Raw genomic sequence first — 15,905 nt, 5'->3', positions numbered from 1 at the left:
CAGAACACTGGGATGCAGAGACTTACTTTTTAAGTATACACTTGTATAGTGCTTGGAGAAAAAAACAGGTGTATGTATTCAGTATTCAAAGCAAAACCAAGCCGCCTCCTCAAAAAACTTTCTATGGCTTTCCACTGCCCTTAGGGGGAAAGAAAATCCTTGGTCTATAATGCTCTGCGCGGTGTGGCCACGACGTATTGACCTCTCTTCCCCTGGCTCTCTCCAGTGCAACGACACTGGCCTCCAACTTAGCTGGGCGAGGCTCTCCTGGGCCTCAGGGCTTTCACACCGGCTTTTCTTTCTGCTTCTCTCATTCTTACTCCCATCAGATGAGGAAGGAGCCAGCGCCCAGCCGCCGTCTTGGCCTTCCCTGTAATAGAGGCGGAGAGTGACACTGTCGGCATCCCTTGGTTCAGAGGGCGCCGCGTGAGAGAGAGAGATGGGTTGGGGTCGCACCACCTTGCCCACAAGGTCGGACGGTTCAGGGACACGGTGTGACGGATCTCGCCTCTCCTAGAAGGCCTTTGGGGAGGGGGGGCTGGAGCCAGGCGATGGATTTGCCAGGTGTGAGTCAAAACATGGTCTCCTCCCCCTCAAAAGAGGAAGTCTGAACCACTGGCTGTGACAAAGGCTGCAAGGCAGAAACGCCATGACCTGCCCCGTCTCGTACCTCTTGCGTCTGCCGGGCGACAGCAGCGCTGGGAAAATGATCCGGACAAGCCGGCCGCACTACTAGCAAAGCGCGCCGGCCCTGCGCCGGCGCACTCCGGACTCTGAGCCCGGCGCACCCCGGACCCTGAGCCCGGCGCACCCAGGTCCCGCCCCGGGGCGGGCCCGCGCCCCACCCCGCCCCCCGCCTCTGCGTGCGCACCGCCTAGAGCCCGCCTCCGTGAAAGACTGCCCGGCGCATGCGGTCGGGCTGGTGCACTGGCTGCCGGGGGCTCAGCGTGAGCGTCGGCCTCTTAGCTCTTTAGCCGACGGCAGGATTTAAAGCCGGCCTCAGGTAGGCTGACTCCAGGGATCCCGCGGGAGCTGTTCTCCCGTGCAGGAGTCGGAGGCAGGAGCAGAGCCCGGCGCGGGACAGCCCCACCGCCGGTGACAGACACAGCTCCCACCAATCAGGGGTGAGGTGGCCCGCCGGCCTGCCCAATGGGCTGCGTGCCTAAAGGGAGTGGGGCGGGCGGCCAGGCCGGCGAGGAGCCGGCTCCCGCGCACGGGGCCGCGTGGCCGGGCGCCTCCGGGGAGACCGGCCGCGGGGGGCGTGGGGCGGCGGGGAAAGGCCGCGGGGCCCGGGCTGCGGGGCCCGGCAGCGCCCATATCAGCGCGGCCTGGCTCGCCTGACCAGGGTGCCAGGGTGGCTCGTGGGACGGAGAGGGCCGTAGAGGCTCGGGAGCCCCCGCTGCCCAGCCCGCCCCGAGCAGCCCGGCGGTCGCCGCTCCATTCGGACTGCCGCGGCCCTCGCCCCTCCGGCCTCAAGGCACGGCCTTAGCCTCGCTGGAGGGGGATCAAGGTCCGAGCCAGGCCCGCCGCGGTGGGGGATGGGCTCGGCGGCCTGGCTGCGGCCCCCTCCGGCGCGCCCGGACTTCTGCGGGCGGAGGGGGCCTGGGAGCTCGCGGAGCCGGACGTCCTCCAGGTGCTGGGGAAAGGTCGGCTTCGGCCCCACAGCTGGCCTCCGTACTTCCCGGCCGCCCGGAACGAAGATGCTGCATTTTAAAGAAGTTCACTACGTGTGCGTGGCGCACTTAGGTCCACACTAATTATAATTGTGAATCCTCAGCAGTCCTGTGACACAGGCGATGCGGAGATTCTCAACCCGGTTTAACAGATGTAAGAACTTGGGCTTCAGGCGGCTTCTGTGACTTGACAGGTCCCAGTACACAAGTGGTGGAGCTGGAACTGGATCTCAGCATTTAACAACAACGTCTTTGTTGTTGTGTCATCTTTGATGCATCTTGATTTCTGTTACTTTTGTGCTTGAAAACCTTCCCATGTCTCTCATCACCTTCAGACTAAAGTTCAGATTGAGCATTCAAGTTGCCCCATGATTTGGCCCCTTGCCTAAATTTCCGATTTATTTCCCACCATCTCCCCCTCACCCCCTCACCCCCAGTCTCTTTCCTTGGCCCTGCCTCTGTGTTCTGTAGATAGCTGTACCTCCTGTCCACTCTGTTCCCTTTCCCTTCAAGGCCGTTGCAAGTCTCAGGTCAACACAGCGGGAGCCATCTGGATCCTCTCCTCCCTTCACTTCTCTCACCTTTCTCTGATGGGCCATGGTCCTTACACTGGGCTTGCCACTGAAAGCTTTCTGCTCTCTCTTCTTCTCCATTTATACCTGTCACACATCGTCCCTCTGCTTCCTACCATCACTGGATTACTCATTTTTTTGTAAATGTTCTGTCTCTCAAAATGGATTGCAACTTGAGCTATGGGCCCAAATCTGAGTAATTTTTGTAGTCCCCGAAGTGTCTAGCACAGTAGCACTTACCTACAGGGTAGTCCATACATGGGGGTGACTGGTTCCCATCAGCCTCTCCTGCCTGGTCTCTGAGTACATTGGAATATTTATTGCCAGGCACTGTGGGGGACTGTAGGCATCTCCCCTAAAGAGAGGTGTTATCTTCTTAGAGTAAAATTGGGGCCAATCAAATGCAAATGGATGAGATGAGTCTTCTAGAGAAGTAACCCACTCTATAACCCACGCGGGATGGCTGAGGAATTTCTAGAACATCCAAAATTTAGTCAGTGAGTCCAGGGTATAATCTCAGGGATATGCCTGGTTAGGATGTCTCTAAAATGTAGCCAGGTCTGATGTTCACATGTCAATAAGACACTGTTCAGCTGTGAAGTGACAGAGCAGTGTTTCCCCCAAATATTAGGGACTTGGGGTCAAACAAGTTTAGGGAAACTGCAGACTGTATATCCCTTTTGGGAGATCGCAGTGCACATTAGCTTATTAAAGGCTCCCAGAGGTCTTGCATTAAAGAAACCAGTTGACTGTTTAACCAGCATTTCTCTGATTTATCTGTCCATAGAGCCCTTTTTGGGTATCCCATATGCATTTTGACGAAACCAAGGAGCATGCTTTTGGGAGTGCTGCAACAGAGAATAGAAAGAGCAGGACATGGTTGGGTGTTTTCCTTGCTGTCCGAGGGGGGAAGACATTCTGAGCATTCTCATCTCTTTGCCAAGTATGTTTATTCCTGCCTTGGGGAGGAGCGGAGCAGGGAGGGGGAATGCTTCAAGCAGAACTCCCCAGTTTCCTTGTTCCCTTCTGAGCTTATTTTTAGTATAATTTGGCTTCACAAGAAGTGTTCCCAGAGGAGGAAAATGTCCCAGACCATGCCAAAGCAAGCATTCTCTTCTACTTGTGATTGTGTTTTTCATTTTGATCACATTCGGGTTTACTGACCAAATGCTCTTTCTGAGCCTCCAAAGCCGGGGCCAGTGATAAATTCTCCCTGGCGAGCCGGTCGCTGTCTGTCTGCTCACCTCTTGCCCCTGCTGCTCTTGCATCCATCCATCCCTTTTATCTCTCACCAAGTCTGCTTCTTCCATTCCCTGCCACGACTGTCCAGCTCTTAAGATTTAATCTAATCTCCCCTCTCTTTGAGTCCTTTGCTGAGTATGTGCTTCAGACTGGTTTATTGTCTGATGTCCTTTTCCTCCAATATATATAGTTTCTCTTCATGGCATACCTGGGAGAGATTGCTGGCAAGGAGCAAGTTATTACATTTCAGAAGGGAGCTACCTTTAATTAAAAGACCTTTAGTTTTAACTGCTACTCCTTTTAAATGTTGAAGTTCTTTTACGCTGTCTTCCACAACCTAGAGGAGCTGTGTTTTCTTGGCGATAAATTTTAGTTTAGCCAAAGACATTATCTCTTTCATGGGGAATCGGAGTGCTCATCCAAGATTGAAATTTTTTTCCCCATGTAGGGAAAATAATGAAGCACCTGCCTGACATCCCAGTGTCTGGCGGCAGTGTCAGCCAGCATTGGGGACATAATGTTCTATCAACAGAGCTGGCTTTTTTTTTTTTTAAATTATGTTGGCTCCCAAGGTTGTTAGCTGTCAAAGTTTTAAACAAAAGCTGCATTATTTAATTAGCAGTTGTTTTTCAAGTCATACTTGACTAAATCCATTGAGTGATGCAAGAAACATTTGTTAGGATCCCATATAACAACCTTCCAAAGTCATGTGACAGATAGGGAAACCGAGGCTCCTAGAGACTTCATAGCTAGTAAGTGGCAGAGCCAAGATTTGAACCCAGATCAGTTTGATTTGTTGAGGTATGTTTTTTCTTTTTCCCAGGTCAACAAGTAAAATGAAGTACATTCTAGTTACTGGTGGTGTCATATCAGGAATTGGAAAAGGAATCATCGCCAGCAGTGTGGGCACAATACTCAAGTCATGTGGTTTACATGTAACCTCCATTAAAATTGACCCGTATATTAACATTGATGCAGGAACATTCTCTCCTTATGAGCATGGTAAGCAAAATGCATTTCTTTTTTCTTATTTAAAAATAATTATGTAATATGTGAAAGAAAATGTCAGCCCCTGGAAATTGTGGGTATTTTGCATTCCATGACCTCCACTTCCTGCCTTCTGAGAAGGGTCCTTAGCATAGCAGAGTGATGCTTTTCTCACTCGGACAGAGAAGAAGCAGAAATCTTAATAGGCAATGGAGTGATTAGAGTTCAGTGGTTTCTGTAATAGGAATGATATTTTAGGTAGCTGAATGAAAGTTTGTCTCTTCTCTTGAAGAAAGATATGTGGTGACACAGTAACTTTCTTCAAATATTTGAGAAGAGAGATTATGTTTATACTTTGTGGCCCCAATCTTTAGGAATAGGATGGGTGGATAGAAGTTGTAAGGCCATGGATTTTGGCCCAGTGTAAGATCTTTATAATAGTAAGTGCTCTCCAAAAGTGGGGTGAAGAGTTTGTGAGTTCCCTTTGGTAGAGGTGTTCAAACAGAGACCAAAGGACCACTTTGTAGGGATTCAGGCAACAGATGTTGAATTTGGATGATCTGTATGCTTGAGATTCTGTTTTGCTAACAGAATTTGGATAGTAAAAACAAGCATCTTTCGAAGTGAGTGAAAAGTAGAAACTGTTAAGGTAGGGTAGGAAAACAGCACTATACTTCTTTGTTATTGCTGATTACCTACCAACTGTGTGATGTGTAACTGTCTGAATTGCCTAAGAGAGTAATTTCTTAAAATTGGGGGTAGATGTACTATTGAGACATGTTAAAAAATACTTCTCAAGTATTTATTTATTTGTTTGTTTATTTATGGCTGCGTTGGGTCCTCGTTGCTGTGCACGGGCTTCCTCTAGTTGCAGTGAGTGGGGGCTACTCTTCGTTGCAGTGCGCGGGCTTCTCATTGCGGTGGCTTCTCTTGTTGCGGAGCATGGGCTCTAGGTGCGCGGGCTTCAGTAGTTGCGGTGCGTGGGCTCAGTAGTTGTGGTTCGTGGGCTGTAGAGCGCAGGCTCAGTAGTTGTGGTGCGCGGGCTTAGTTGCTCCGCGGCATGTGGGATCTTCCTGGACCAGGGCTTGAGCCCGCGTACCCTGCATTGGCAGGCAGATTCTTAACCACTGCGCCACCAGGGAAGTCCCTCAAGTTTTTAAATTGTTTTCATACTCCTACTTTCTAATGTGAGGTAAAAATCTATGAGTGTCCTCAGAGCAAAAATCTTTATGTAATAAATAGTGTCAGGAAGGATGGAAAAAATTGGAGCAATATTTCAGCATTCTTGAGAGCAGAGGATGAGGGAAAAACAAGACCATTTTTACTTTCCTATTTTTGGGCTTGTCTCCCATTGTGATGGTAGGAAGGCCCCATTTGGGGCAGAATTTCTAGAATGACATTTCAAGGAATGAATGTTAAACAAAGGAATAGGAGGAAACTTGAGCAATTTCACACCTTTGTTTTGGACTAAAGTGTGGCCCAGAAGCCGGTTTCTATAATCAACACGACTGTAACATATATACCTTGTTTTAAGTTTTGGGATCAAATCCTACTTTTATCACATTCAAACCTTTCTCTGCTCAGGTAGGAGACTTGAGCCGAAAGTTCTTTTTCTTTAGGTGGCGGATGCCATACCATGTAAAGTTCTCTGTGTCTTGCTTGGCTGTAGTTTCCTTCTGTTCATTTCATGCTGTTTCATGACAGAATCTTCTAATTCAGACTGAGTTTGGTGGTAAACTGGAAGTATGGAGTTAACCTTTTGCAGAATGATTGGTGATTTTTCTTTCTTGTCATATTTACTTTTCTAGAAATAAATTTCCCTGCTTCCTGTCAAGTTAATGCAGACTTTGTTCTGTTCAAGTGTTTATATTTGGGAACTCAAGTTGGGCCATGGTATGTGTATCTTTCATGCACCCTAACCGTTTTCACTGTTCACTGCAGGTGAGGTTTTTGTGCTGGATGATGGTGGGGAAGTAGACCTTGACCTGGGTAACTATGAACGTTTCCTTGACATCCGCCTCACCAAGGACAATAATCTGACCACTGGAAAGATCTATCAGTACGTTATTAACAAGGAACGCAAAGGAGATTACTTGGGGAAAACCGTCCAAGGTAGTACTGGATTTGCCTTCAGGATTTAAAAGTCTTAGCCAGTTTAATTTCTTTTGTGTATAAAAATGTGCCTTTTATGCAATTTCATCATGAAAATATCAAGGTATTGTTACTGAACTATGTCTTCAGTTGAAAATTCAGAGTTGCATGGCTGATTACTCAAAAAGGAACTTGAGTAGGCTCCCGCCTCTCTGTGAATGGCATTGAAGCTGACAGTCCAGCTTCATGATTTGAGTTCAGAGAGCTCTTGTTTTTCCACACTGATGAGTGTGAAGTGATGACGGCAACTAGGTGAGGGCCGTAAGCCAGACGGTGTATGTCGTGCATCTGGGACGTTCTGTGTATAGACAGGGAGAAGGAAAAGGACTCCCATTGTGTCCATTGGTCTTTGGGCTGGTTATGGGCTAGAGGGAGTCTGAGAAGCGGGCCTCTGGGTCCTCCTGAGCTTTCACCAGCACAGCGTCTGTCTGTCTGCTGGGTGGAGGTTTTGCACAGCGATCATTTGAGCCTAGTGCTGCTTTTTAAAAGTGGGTGTTGCAAGGCCACAGGTCTAGTATGATGGCATAAGTCCAGATTTGGGGGCTTGCTGAAGAGTGGCTCTCATCTGAGTTATGAGAATAAATCTGCTTTTGACTTTGGACTTTACTGGACTGAAGGCTGAGGGTCACGCTGATGGCTGTCTCTCCCCTGGGGCCACCCTGGCCGTATTCTGGGCTAGGGGGTCATGTGTAGGTCTTAGCTCTGCCACTTAACCAGCTTTGTGAACATGGGCAGATTACTTCCCCTCTTTGAGGTCTAATTTCCTTTTCTGTGAAATGGGGATAATAACAGTACCTACCTATCCGGGTTGCTGGGAGAATTAAAGGAGCTGAGTCAGTGGAGTATTTCTCTTGAGCTCCCAACACACAGAACGGGATCAATTAGGAGTTGCAGTGATCTTGATCAGACAGTTTGCTGTTCTAGGCCTCTAGTGTATTAATTCATTTATTCACTCATCAGCGATTCTTGAGTGCTCAGTGTGGTCAGACCCTTGCTGGTACTGGGAATGCATGATGAACAAGCCCCGTGAGGCCGTTGTCCTCATGGAGGTTACCTTCTGGGAGAGAAAAAACCAAACTGGTGAAGTGAGTTGTCTGCTAGGAGCTGAGAGGGAACTAAATAAGAGTGCGGAGAGAGAGAGAGAGTGGTGCGGAAGGCAAGTCTGGACAGGTGGGCAGGGAAAGCCTCCCAAGAGAGGGCGTGTGAGCTGGGAGGCCAGCCCTGGGAAGGGCAGAAGGAGGGGGGCTCGGCGCGGACAGAGGTCCCCGGCTGCAAGGGGCCTGGTCAGGGACCAGGAGGGAGACTTACTGCACTGAGACCAAGGGGCAGGTGGGAGAGGTGGGCTGCAGTCAGGTTCCGTGGGGCCTCCTGAAGGGCCACGGCATGGAGGTTGCATTTTACTCAGAGCCGTGGGAGGCCATTCAGGAGGTTAAGCCTGGGAGTGGTGAAATCTGAGTTGCATTTTAAAAGACCACTTTGGCTGCTGTGTGTGGAATAGGTAATATCCTGTGCTTGAGGCACTGCCGGTTCTGTACATAGCAAGTTAAACAGCAATCTCTGCTCCTTAGGAGCTGGCCTTCTGAGCCCCACGACTGTGGTTTAGAAAGCGCTGAGCCATGGCTGGGGCTGATGAGCACCGTCACGCAAGGGCTCTGCTCAGCATCTCACCAGTGCTCTATCGCTGCCATGACTTCAGGAAGTAGAAGCTCTTACCTCCAGTTAACGGATAGGGAGATCGAACTTAGGAATAGTTAGGTAATTTGCCCAAAGATCCACACCTAACGAGTGGTGGAACTGAGACTTGAATCCAGGCATTCTGGCCCCAGATGCTGTGCTCCCGACCATCCTGCTGCACTGCCCTGTCTCTGCAGTAGGTTATCTACCCTTGGGTAGACTGGAAATGTAATGGAACAGGGTCCTGGTGCTCTCTTGTCCTCGAAAAAGGGTGTGATGTGCTCCCCCCACCCAGCCGTAAGCAGTAGGAGTGGCCAGGATAGATTCTGCTTTGAAGCCACTGCTCTGAGGTGGCTCAGGTCACCCCTCGAGGCCCTACTGTCCTGTAGGGCTTCTAGTCACAACCGGGAAATCTGGAAGGGAGGCCGGGGGTAGTGTGATTTGTTAAGGACATTTGAGAGGGGTCTCAAAAATATTGTTACGACCCACTGCTACTCTGCAGTTTGTTGTTACAAAGGGTGTGTCTGCCTCAGTCGATGCGGATGGGACGTGTGGGTCACGTATGTCCTTTCTCTTCCTCAGTCGTCCCGCACATCACAGATGCAATCCAGGAGTGGGTAATGAGACAGGCGTTAATACCCGTGGATGAAGATGGCCTGGAGCCTCAAGTGTGTGTTATTGAGGTTTGTTGAGTCTGTTTGGAACTCTGTGGTACCTGCGCATGTGACCAGGTGTACATTTTCTCCTCCTTAGTCACCCACCAGCAACTGATAAGCCAGTTGCCTGTGAAGCCCTTGACCCTCCGAAGGGCAGCGTGGCAGGTAAGGGCACAGTCACCATCACGTGGAGTGACTGCACCATCGAAAGCAGTACTTTGTCCACGCAGTTCTCCTTGTTCAGCATTTATACATTTGCTTAGTATGAATTGTACCGATAAGAGTGGCATGACGCATTTTCGTCTGTCTCTTGAGAAAGTCAGGTGACCCGACCTTCAGCTTTCCTCTGGCAGGAATGTTCATCCCTCTGAATGAGCCTTTTTTGGTTTTAGTTTCTGTACTCCTGCTTTGCTGATCCCAGCTGTTAGATCTCAGTGTTCCTGAGAAAACAGGAGACTCAAAAGTTCCAGCAGTTTCTTTATAACTGCTTTTTAATATAGAAGTTATTTATGGCTAAGTAGATAAGATTTCAGTTTCTTTGCTTTGTGACTCTTCATACAAATAAAATTCCTAGTGCATCTTTCACCTGACCGTTTTCTTGAAATGATGTGGAAAGATCCATGATAACCTTGGGGAATGTTGAACCTATCATAAAAAGTAATCTTTTAGCACAAAGAAACGTCCAGTGTCAGTATGTTAAATGACATTTTACAGGCCCAGGGAGTCTGCATTACATTGTTACTGATCGTTGAATTGAGATGACAGAGTATGTTTGTTAGACACCTGAACCACAAAAGGAAGGTTTAGTGCTTAACCTCTAAATTAACTTTGTTCTTCTAGCTTGGTGGGACAGTAGGAGATATAGAAAGCATGCCCTTTATTGAGGCCTTCCGTCAATTCCAGTTCAAGGTCAAAAGAGAGAACTTCTGTAACATTCATGTCAGTCTAGTTCCTCAGGTAAGGCATTCAGAGCTTTACTTTGGGAGATGGAGAGGAGGGAGGAGAGGATGGTTTTCATTCCTTATCTGTTTCAAATATTTGAGGTGCAAGAAGCAGGGAATAAAACACTTCTTTGTGAATTTTAAATTATTATAATCATACTTTTTGAAAAAATCAAATGGAAAACATTTGGAAAATTAATCAGGGAAATTGCAGTTAAAGACAGTGGGTTGCATGTGTCCATTTGTCTTTACTACGTGATGAAACTCCACTACAACTGGAGTAGAGGGAATTTCTTTTTAAGACAAAAATTCACAAAGATAAATACTCTGAGTGGAGTCAGTAGTGACAAAAATTAGGAAGGCAGAAAGCAGATGGCCATGTAGAAATGGACTGAGCAGACCTGGGAGAGCTGGATTCTAAGCCTGCAGCGGAGAAAGCAGGGAAGCAACCCTGCTCGCCCTGCAGAACCCCAAAGACTCAGGTATGGGCAGCACCGGGCACCTCTGGGGCTGGGGGTGGGGCTCGTTATAACTGCCGTTTCAGAAGCACTTAGACCCTGGCATCCCCTTCCCTGTTATGCACAGTTGGGCATCAGTCCTTCTCCCATCTTGGCAGAGACTGTAGGCTTTTTCTGGATGAGGAGGCACTAGGGACAGTGTAATTTCTGCTACTTGATTTGCAGAATCATCACAGCCAGGCAGGGACCGTCTACGTAGGAGATTGTAAGATTCTTCTTGGGGTATGCAACTAACCCAGGAGAAAACACACTGCCCTCAGAGGCTCATCAGTGAAAACAGACCAGCCAGATTCCCGCAGTGAGGACCCTGGTGGACAAGCTCACCCACTCACAGAACTTCCGGTTAGCTTTTAGAGTGAGCCGGCAGCCGGTGATCACCAGACATTTGGAGAAAGCATTTAGCGTGCAAGAGACCAGAACAACAGAAAAAACAGAGGAAATTGAGGCTCTGCAGGGAGTAGGAAAAGGAAACCTTAAAAAAAGAAAACAAAGCAACATATCATTAATATCCTCAGAATTAAGAGGAGATAAACTGCATCTGTTAAACAAGAGCTGGATACCTTAAGAAGAGAACATTCAGAGAATAGAAAAGAATTCTTGGAAATTAAAAATTGGATAGCAGGAATGAAAAAGAAGTTTAAGGAAATACCCAGGAATTAGAGAAGAAAGGTCAAGAGAGAGAAAATAGGAGAGAAAAGGCAAGAGAATTAGAGGCTGGTCTAGGAGTTCTGATCCAAATAATGGGATTTTCAAAAAAATAATAGAAATGGAGAGGGAAGTGTGATGTGAACCAGAGGTCAACAGACAGGCCAAATTAACCCACCCTCTGTTTTTGAAAATAAAACAGCTCTGCCCATTTGCATTAAAACATTAATAAGAACCTACTGTATAGCACAGGGAACTCTACTCAATACTCTATAATGACCTATATGGCAAAAGAATCTAAAAAAGAGTGGATATATGTATATGTATAACTGTTTCACTTTGCTGTACAGCAGAAACTTACAACATTGTAAATCAACTATACTCCAATAAAAATTAATTAGAAAAAAATCAGAGTTGGGTAGTTGTGACAGAGACTGTGGCCCACAAAACCTAAAATATTTATTGTCTGGCCCTTTATAGAAAAAGTTTTCTGATTCCTGATCTAAATAATTAAGGAAATTTTCAGATAGGAGTTTCTAGATTGAAAGGGCCCACTGAATGCTCAGCCTATTAAATGAAAAATGACCCCCACCAAGGCACATTGTTGTGAAATTTTGGAATAATGGGGCAGAAATTCTAAAAAAACTCTAAAGAAAAAAATCAAGAGTCATTATGGCATTAGACTTCAATAGCAATCCTGAAAGCTAAAAGGTAGTGAAGCTGTTTCCTTAAAAATTCTCAGGGAAAATGACTTCTAACTTAGAATTCTATACCCAACAAATGTATCTTTAAGTGTGAGAGGAGAATAAAGATAATTTAGTACATAGAAAACTCAGCATATCAACAAAACAAAACCAAAAAACCAACCAAGGAAAACAAATAATTGGACCAGAAAGGAAAAGTTATGGCACGTGGTTTCCATGGTACACAGTATGTAAATACTCAAAAGTATGTAAACACTGAAGAGGGATCATGAAATAGGGGTTGCATACACAGGGCAGGTGCATGTAATGGAGGCAGGGGAATGAAAAGAGTGGATTCCTTACCCAACAGGAAGTCAATAGAAAATGCCTCAAACTAAATGTCAAGAAGTAGCAGTAAAGCATACTAGGAGGATCATTCAAGAGTGGAAAAGTGAAGGACCTACGGTATAGCACAGGGAACTACATTCAATATCTTGTAATAACCTATAATGGAAAAGAATCTGAAAAAGAATATATATATATATATATATATATATATATATATAAATCACTTTGCTGTACACCTGAAACTAACATAACATTGATTGTAAATCAACTATACTTCAAATAAAAAATAAAGTGAAAGAGTGGCTATCTCTAGGGTTTGGAAAGGGGAAGGGGTAGACAGGGCTGCTACTACTGCTTTTAGGACAAACCTTACAGAACTACTTGACTCAAATATGTGCATGTGTAACTTTGACAAAGATAAAAACTAAACTAGGTAAATGGTCAAATTATCTATTTCCCTATTATAAAAAGAGGTTCGGGGAAAAGTCACAGCTGAAAATTCCTTTTCATAGAGAAATTAACTTTTTTTTCCTTCTGTAAAATAGCCAAGTTCAACAGGGGAACAGAAGACTAAACCCACCCAGAACAGTGTTCGGGAACTCAGAGGGCTTGGGCTTTCCCCAGATCTGGTAAGATTTCCTGGTTACCTGGTTTCAGAGTGATCTTATCTGTCTAATTAAGATCTCGCCTCCATGGCAGCCAAAACCTTTTCTTGGCCCCCATTTAGTTAGCCGATGGTGGAGAAGTAGGGTTAGTGCTTAGTGAACTGGGTTGTGGTTTGAAAAGATTTCCTTACCTGGTGTGTGTGAGGTCATGTCTTCTCCTCCCAGCCAGTCATTCATTCTCCTGTCCCTCCTACCCAAGAACATTGGTTGAGGAAAACCCCAGTTGGCTCATTAATCTGTCTGTTTGTCCTGCCACTCTCATGTTTCTCCAACTTGGGATTTAGGAATTTCAGTTTTGAAAACAAGTAACATTTTTACAGTTTATGTGCATTGTGCTAGGAGTTAACATTTTCATCCAGCTTGACAATGTGGTGTCTACTTTAATTTCAATCAGGAGAAAAACCCAATTTTGTAACCCCTTCTGTCCATCCAAATGTCTAGGTTGTGTGCAGGTGCTCAAATCCTCTCGACACATCAGTGAAGGAGAAAATATCAATGTTCTGCCATGTTGAACCTGAACAAGTAAGTAGAAATCCCATCTTCACATAAATCATTTTTTGCTGCTAATTATCCTAATGTCTCTTAGCCAGTTTCATGAGGCTTGTTGTTATTTCATAATTTGAGACAGTAGACTGTTCCGTAGAAGAACTGATGCCCACCGGCCCTGTGATTCTCCATCACCTTATCTCCTGTGGTTCCCCGAACATCTTTTACCTCTCCTGTCTGTCCCCGCTCCTCGTACTGTTTGCTCTGGCCATGCTGAGTGGGTGTTCCCCTCTCCCTGTAATAGGCCTGACAATCTCCTATTCATTTTCATTCTTTGGAGCCCAGCTAGGACACAGTATTGTCTGAGTAGCTTTACCTTCCAAACCTCCTCAAACCTCAGGGTTAATCTTCTCTGGGTGACCTGTGTGTCTCACAGGTCCTGGTGGTAAGCCTGTCATACTGCCCCTTAGTGTGTATGTGTTCCTGTGTGTGTGTGTGTGTGTGTGTGTGTGTGTGTGTGTGTGTGTTCATCCGTGTTTGTCTCTCCTCATAGACTGAGCTTCTTGAAGGCAAGGATCACTTTATTCAACTTTATATTCCTGTTGCCTGCTGTCTAAGGTGTTGTAGGCTCTAAACATATAGTCTTTTTTGTTAGTTGTGCTAATGGAGGTTACCTATGGTACAGGAAATTCAACATTTTGGAACCTGTGATATTTCTAAGTGTGGTGCGTGTAATGGAAATTCCAGTGGTGCTAAGTTGGGATTGTGGCTTTGGTCAGGTTTGGCTGAAGGAGAGTAGAAGGGAAGTTGAGGTCAAGGAACGTATGATTAGGTTATGGATAGTTTGTTCTATTGCTAGGTTATTTGAGGATCAGGAGACTAAGCGGGGAGCCCACCTGGCCTAGAGAGGAGTGAATGAGGCAGCAGGGTTAAAATAAGAGAAATCCATGTGAGGGTAGCCTGACACCTGAGATCAGTGTTCCTGGGCACGATGCCTGAGCCAGGAGCCCATCAAAGGGATTCTGCTTCGTACTAAGTACATGGAACATCGGAATACTTTCATTGTTATGAACAGCTTTTTTTCATGCACTTCAGTTATTTTAGATATTTCTGTCCCAGCAAGAGAAGTACTTCAATTCTATAATAGGATAGGTTATCATTAAAATTAGTCACTATTAAAAATGTGACAAGTGTTTCTATATTTAAATCAGAACTTCACATCTTTTGCCTATTTTTAATTGGGTTGCTTATCTCATTGAGTGATAAGAGTTCTTTATATATTCTCAGTGCAAGTCTTTTATCAGGTACATGATTTGCACATTTTTTTCTCCCAACTTGTGGTTTGTCTTTTCATTTTCTTTTGTTTTTTTTGTCTTTTCTTTTTTTAATTGAAGTATAGTTGATTTATAATGTCATGTTAATTTCAGGTGTATGTCTTTTCATTTTCTTAATGGTGTCTTTGGGAGCATAAAAGCTTTTACATTTTGATGAACTCCCAATTTATTCATTTTTTTCTTTATAGGTTGTGCTTATGGTATCATATCTAAGAACTCTACTTAACCAAGGTCATGAAGATTTTCTTCTGAAGTTTGATAATTTTAGGGCTTAACACATAGGTCTAGGATTCGTTATGAGTTAATTTTTATGGATAGTAACTTTTCAGTAAAATTTGCAATTCATCTTCTTGCATGTATAGATATCTAGCTCTTCCAGCTCCATTTGTTGAAAGAACTGTCTTTCAATAATATCCTACAATTTTCTTTTTAAAGGTGGTTTTTAGACTTATTTATCTTTGTGAATTGTGTTTTAAATTTATTTATAGGTATTCATAATTTTTGTTACTATGTGAATGGTGTATTTTTAAAAATTATATTTCCTGATTAAATAAGACCCATGTATAGGAAACCCTGCTGACTTCTGCCCATTGATCTCAAGCTTAGCAACCTTACTAAAATTGTTAGTTCTGATTTAAAAAATTTTTTTTTTATTTTTAAGTTTTTTGGCTGTGTTGGGTCTTCGTTGCTGCATGCAAGCTTTCTCTAGTTGCGTCGAGCGGGGACTGCTCTTTGTTCCAGTCTGCGGGCTTCTCACTGCGGTGGCTTCTCTTGTTGCGGAGCACGGGCTCTAGGCCCGCGGGCTTCAGTAGTTGTGGCTCGCGGGCTCTAGAGCGCAGGCTCAGTAGTTGTGGCGCATGGGCTTAGTTGCTCCGCGGCATGTGAGATCTTCCTGGACCAGGGCTTGAACCCGTGTCCCCTGCATTGGCGGGCGGATTCTTAACCACTGCGCCACCAGGGAAACCCCGTTAGTTCTGATTGTTTGCCTGTAAATTCCCGTGGTTTTTATGGGTGAGCAGTTATATTATATGCAATTAGTGGCAATTGTTTCTTATTTTCCAATTCATGTACATTTTTTTTCTTATCTAATTGTAATAGCTAATATCTCTAGTACACTATTGAATAGAAGTGGTGATTAGTGACCAGTTTTGCCTTGTTTCAGACTTTAAATATTAAGCATTAATATTAAATATCAAACCAAATGATGTTTGCTGTGGGGTTTTTATATTTTCACATTTTCTCTAACACTCCTAATTTAGCAGGAATTGTTATTATGAATTGGTTTTGAATTTTTATTAAATCTGCATCCACTGAGATGATTTTTCCCCCG

The 15,905-nt window shown here is 45.3% G+C and overlaps 1 protein-coding gene across 2 annotated transcripts in view; it reads left to right on the top strand.

Moving 5' to 3' along the window:
* Positions 1-903: 903 nt before the first annotated feature.
* The window catches only part of CTPS1 (CTP synthase 1), a 35,336-nt gene continuing 20,334 nt past the window's right edge, over positions 904-15,905 (top strand). The window contains exons 1-7 of one of the 2 annotated variants that reach the window (XM_061186713.1): positions 904-1,124; positions 4,311-4,489; positions 6,416-6,586; positions 8,882-8,982; positions 9,796-9,912; positions 12,636-12,719; positions 13,197-13,277. In XM_061186713.1, coding sequence (XP_061042696.1) covers positions 4,324-4,489; positions 6,416-6,586; positions 8,882-8,982; positions 9,796-9,912; positions 12,636-12,719; positions 13,197-13,277 — 720 coding nt within the window. In that variant the 5' untranslated portion in view covers positions 904-1,124; positions 4,311-4,323. The remainder of the gene's footprint in view (positions 1,125-4,310; positions 4,490-6,415; positions 6,587-8,881; positions 8,983-9,795; positions 9,913-12,635; positions 12,720-13,196; positions 13,278-15,905) is intronic. The other variant, XM_061186714.1, reaches the window with a different exon arrangement.

The sequence above is a fragment of the Eubalaena glacialis genome, chromosome 3 (assembly GCF_028564815.1).
Source record: "Eubalaena glacialis isolate mEubGla1 chromosome 3, mEubGla1.1.hap2.+ XY, whole genome shotgun sequence".
NCBI lineage: Eukaryota > Metazoa > Chordata > Mammalia > Artiodactyla > Balaenidae > Eubalaena > Eubalaena glacialis.
The sequence above is the reverse complement of the archived record's forward strand: the minus strand, read 5'-3'. Positions and strand labels throughout refer to the sequence as shown.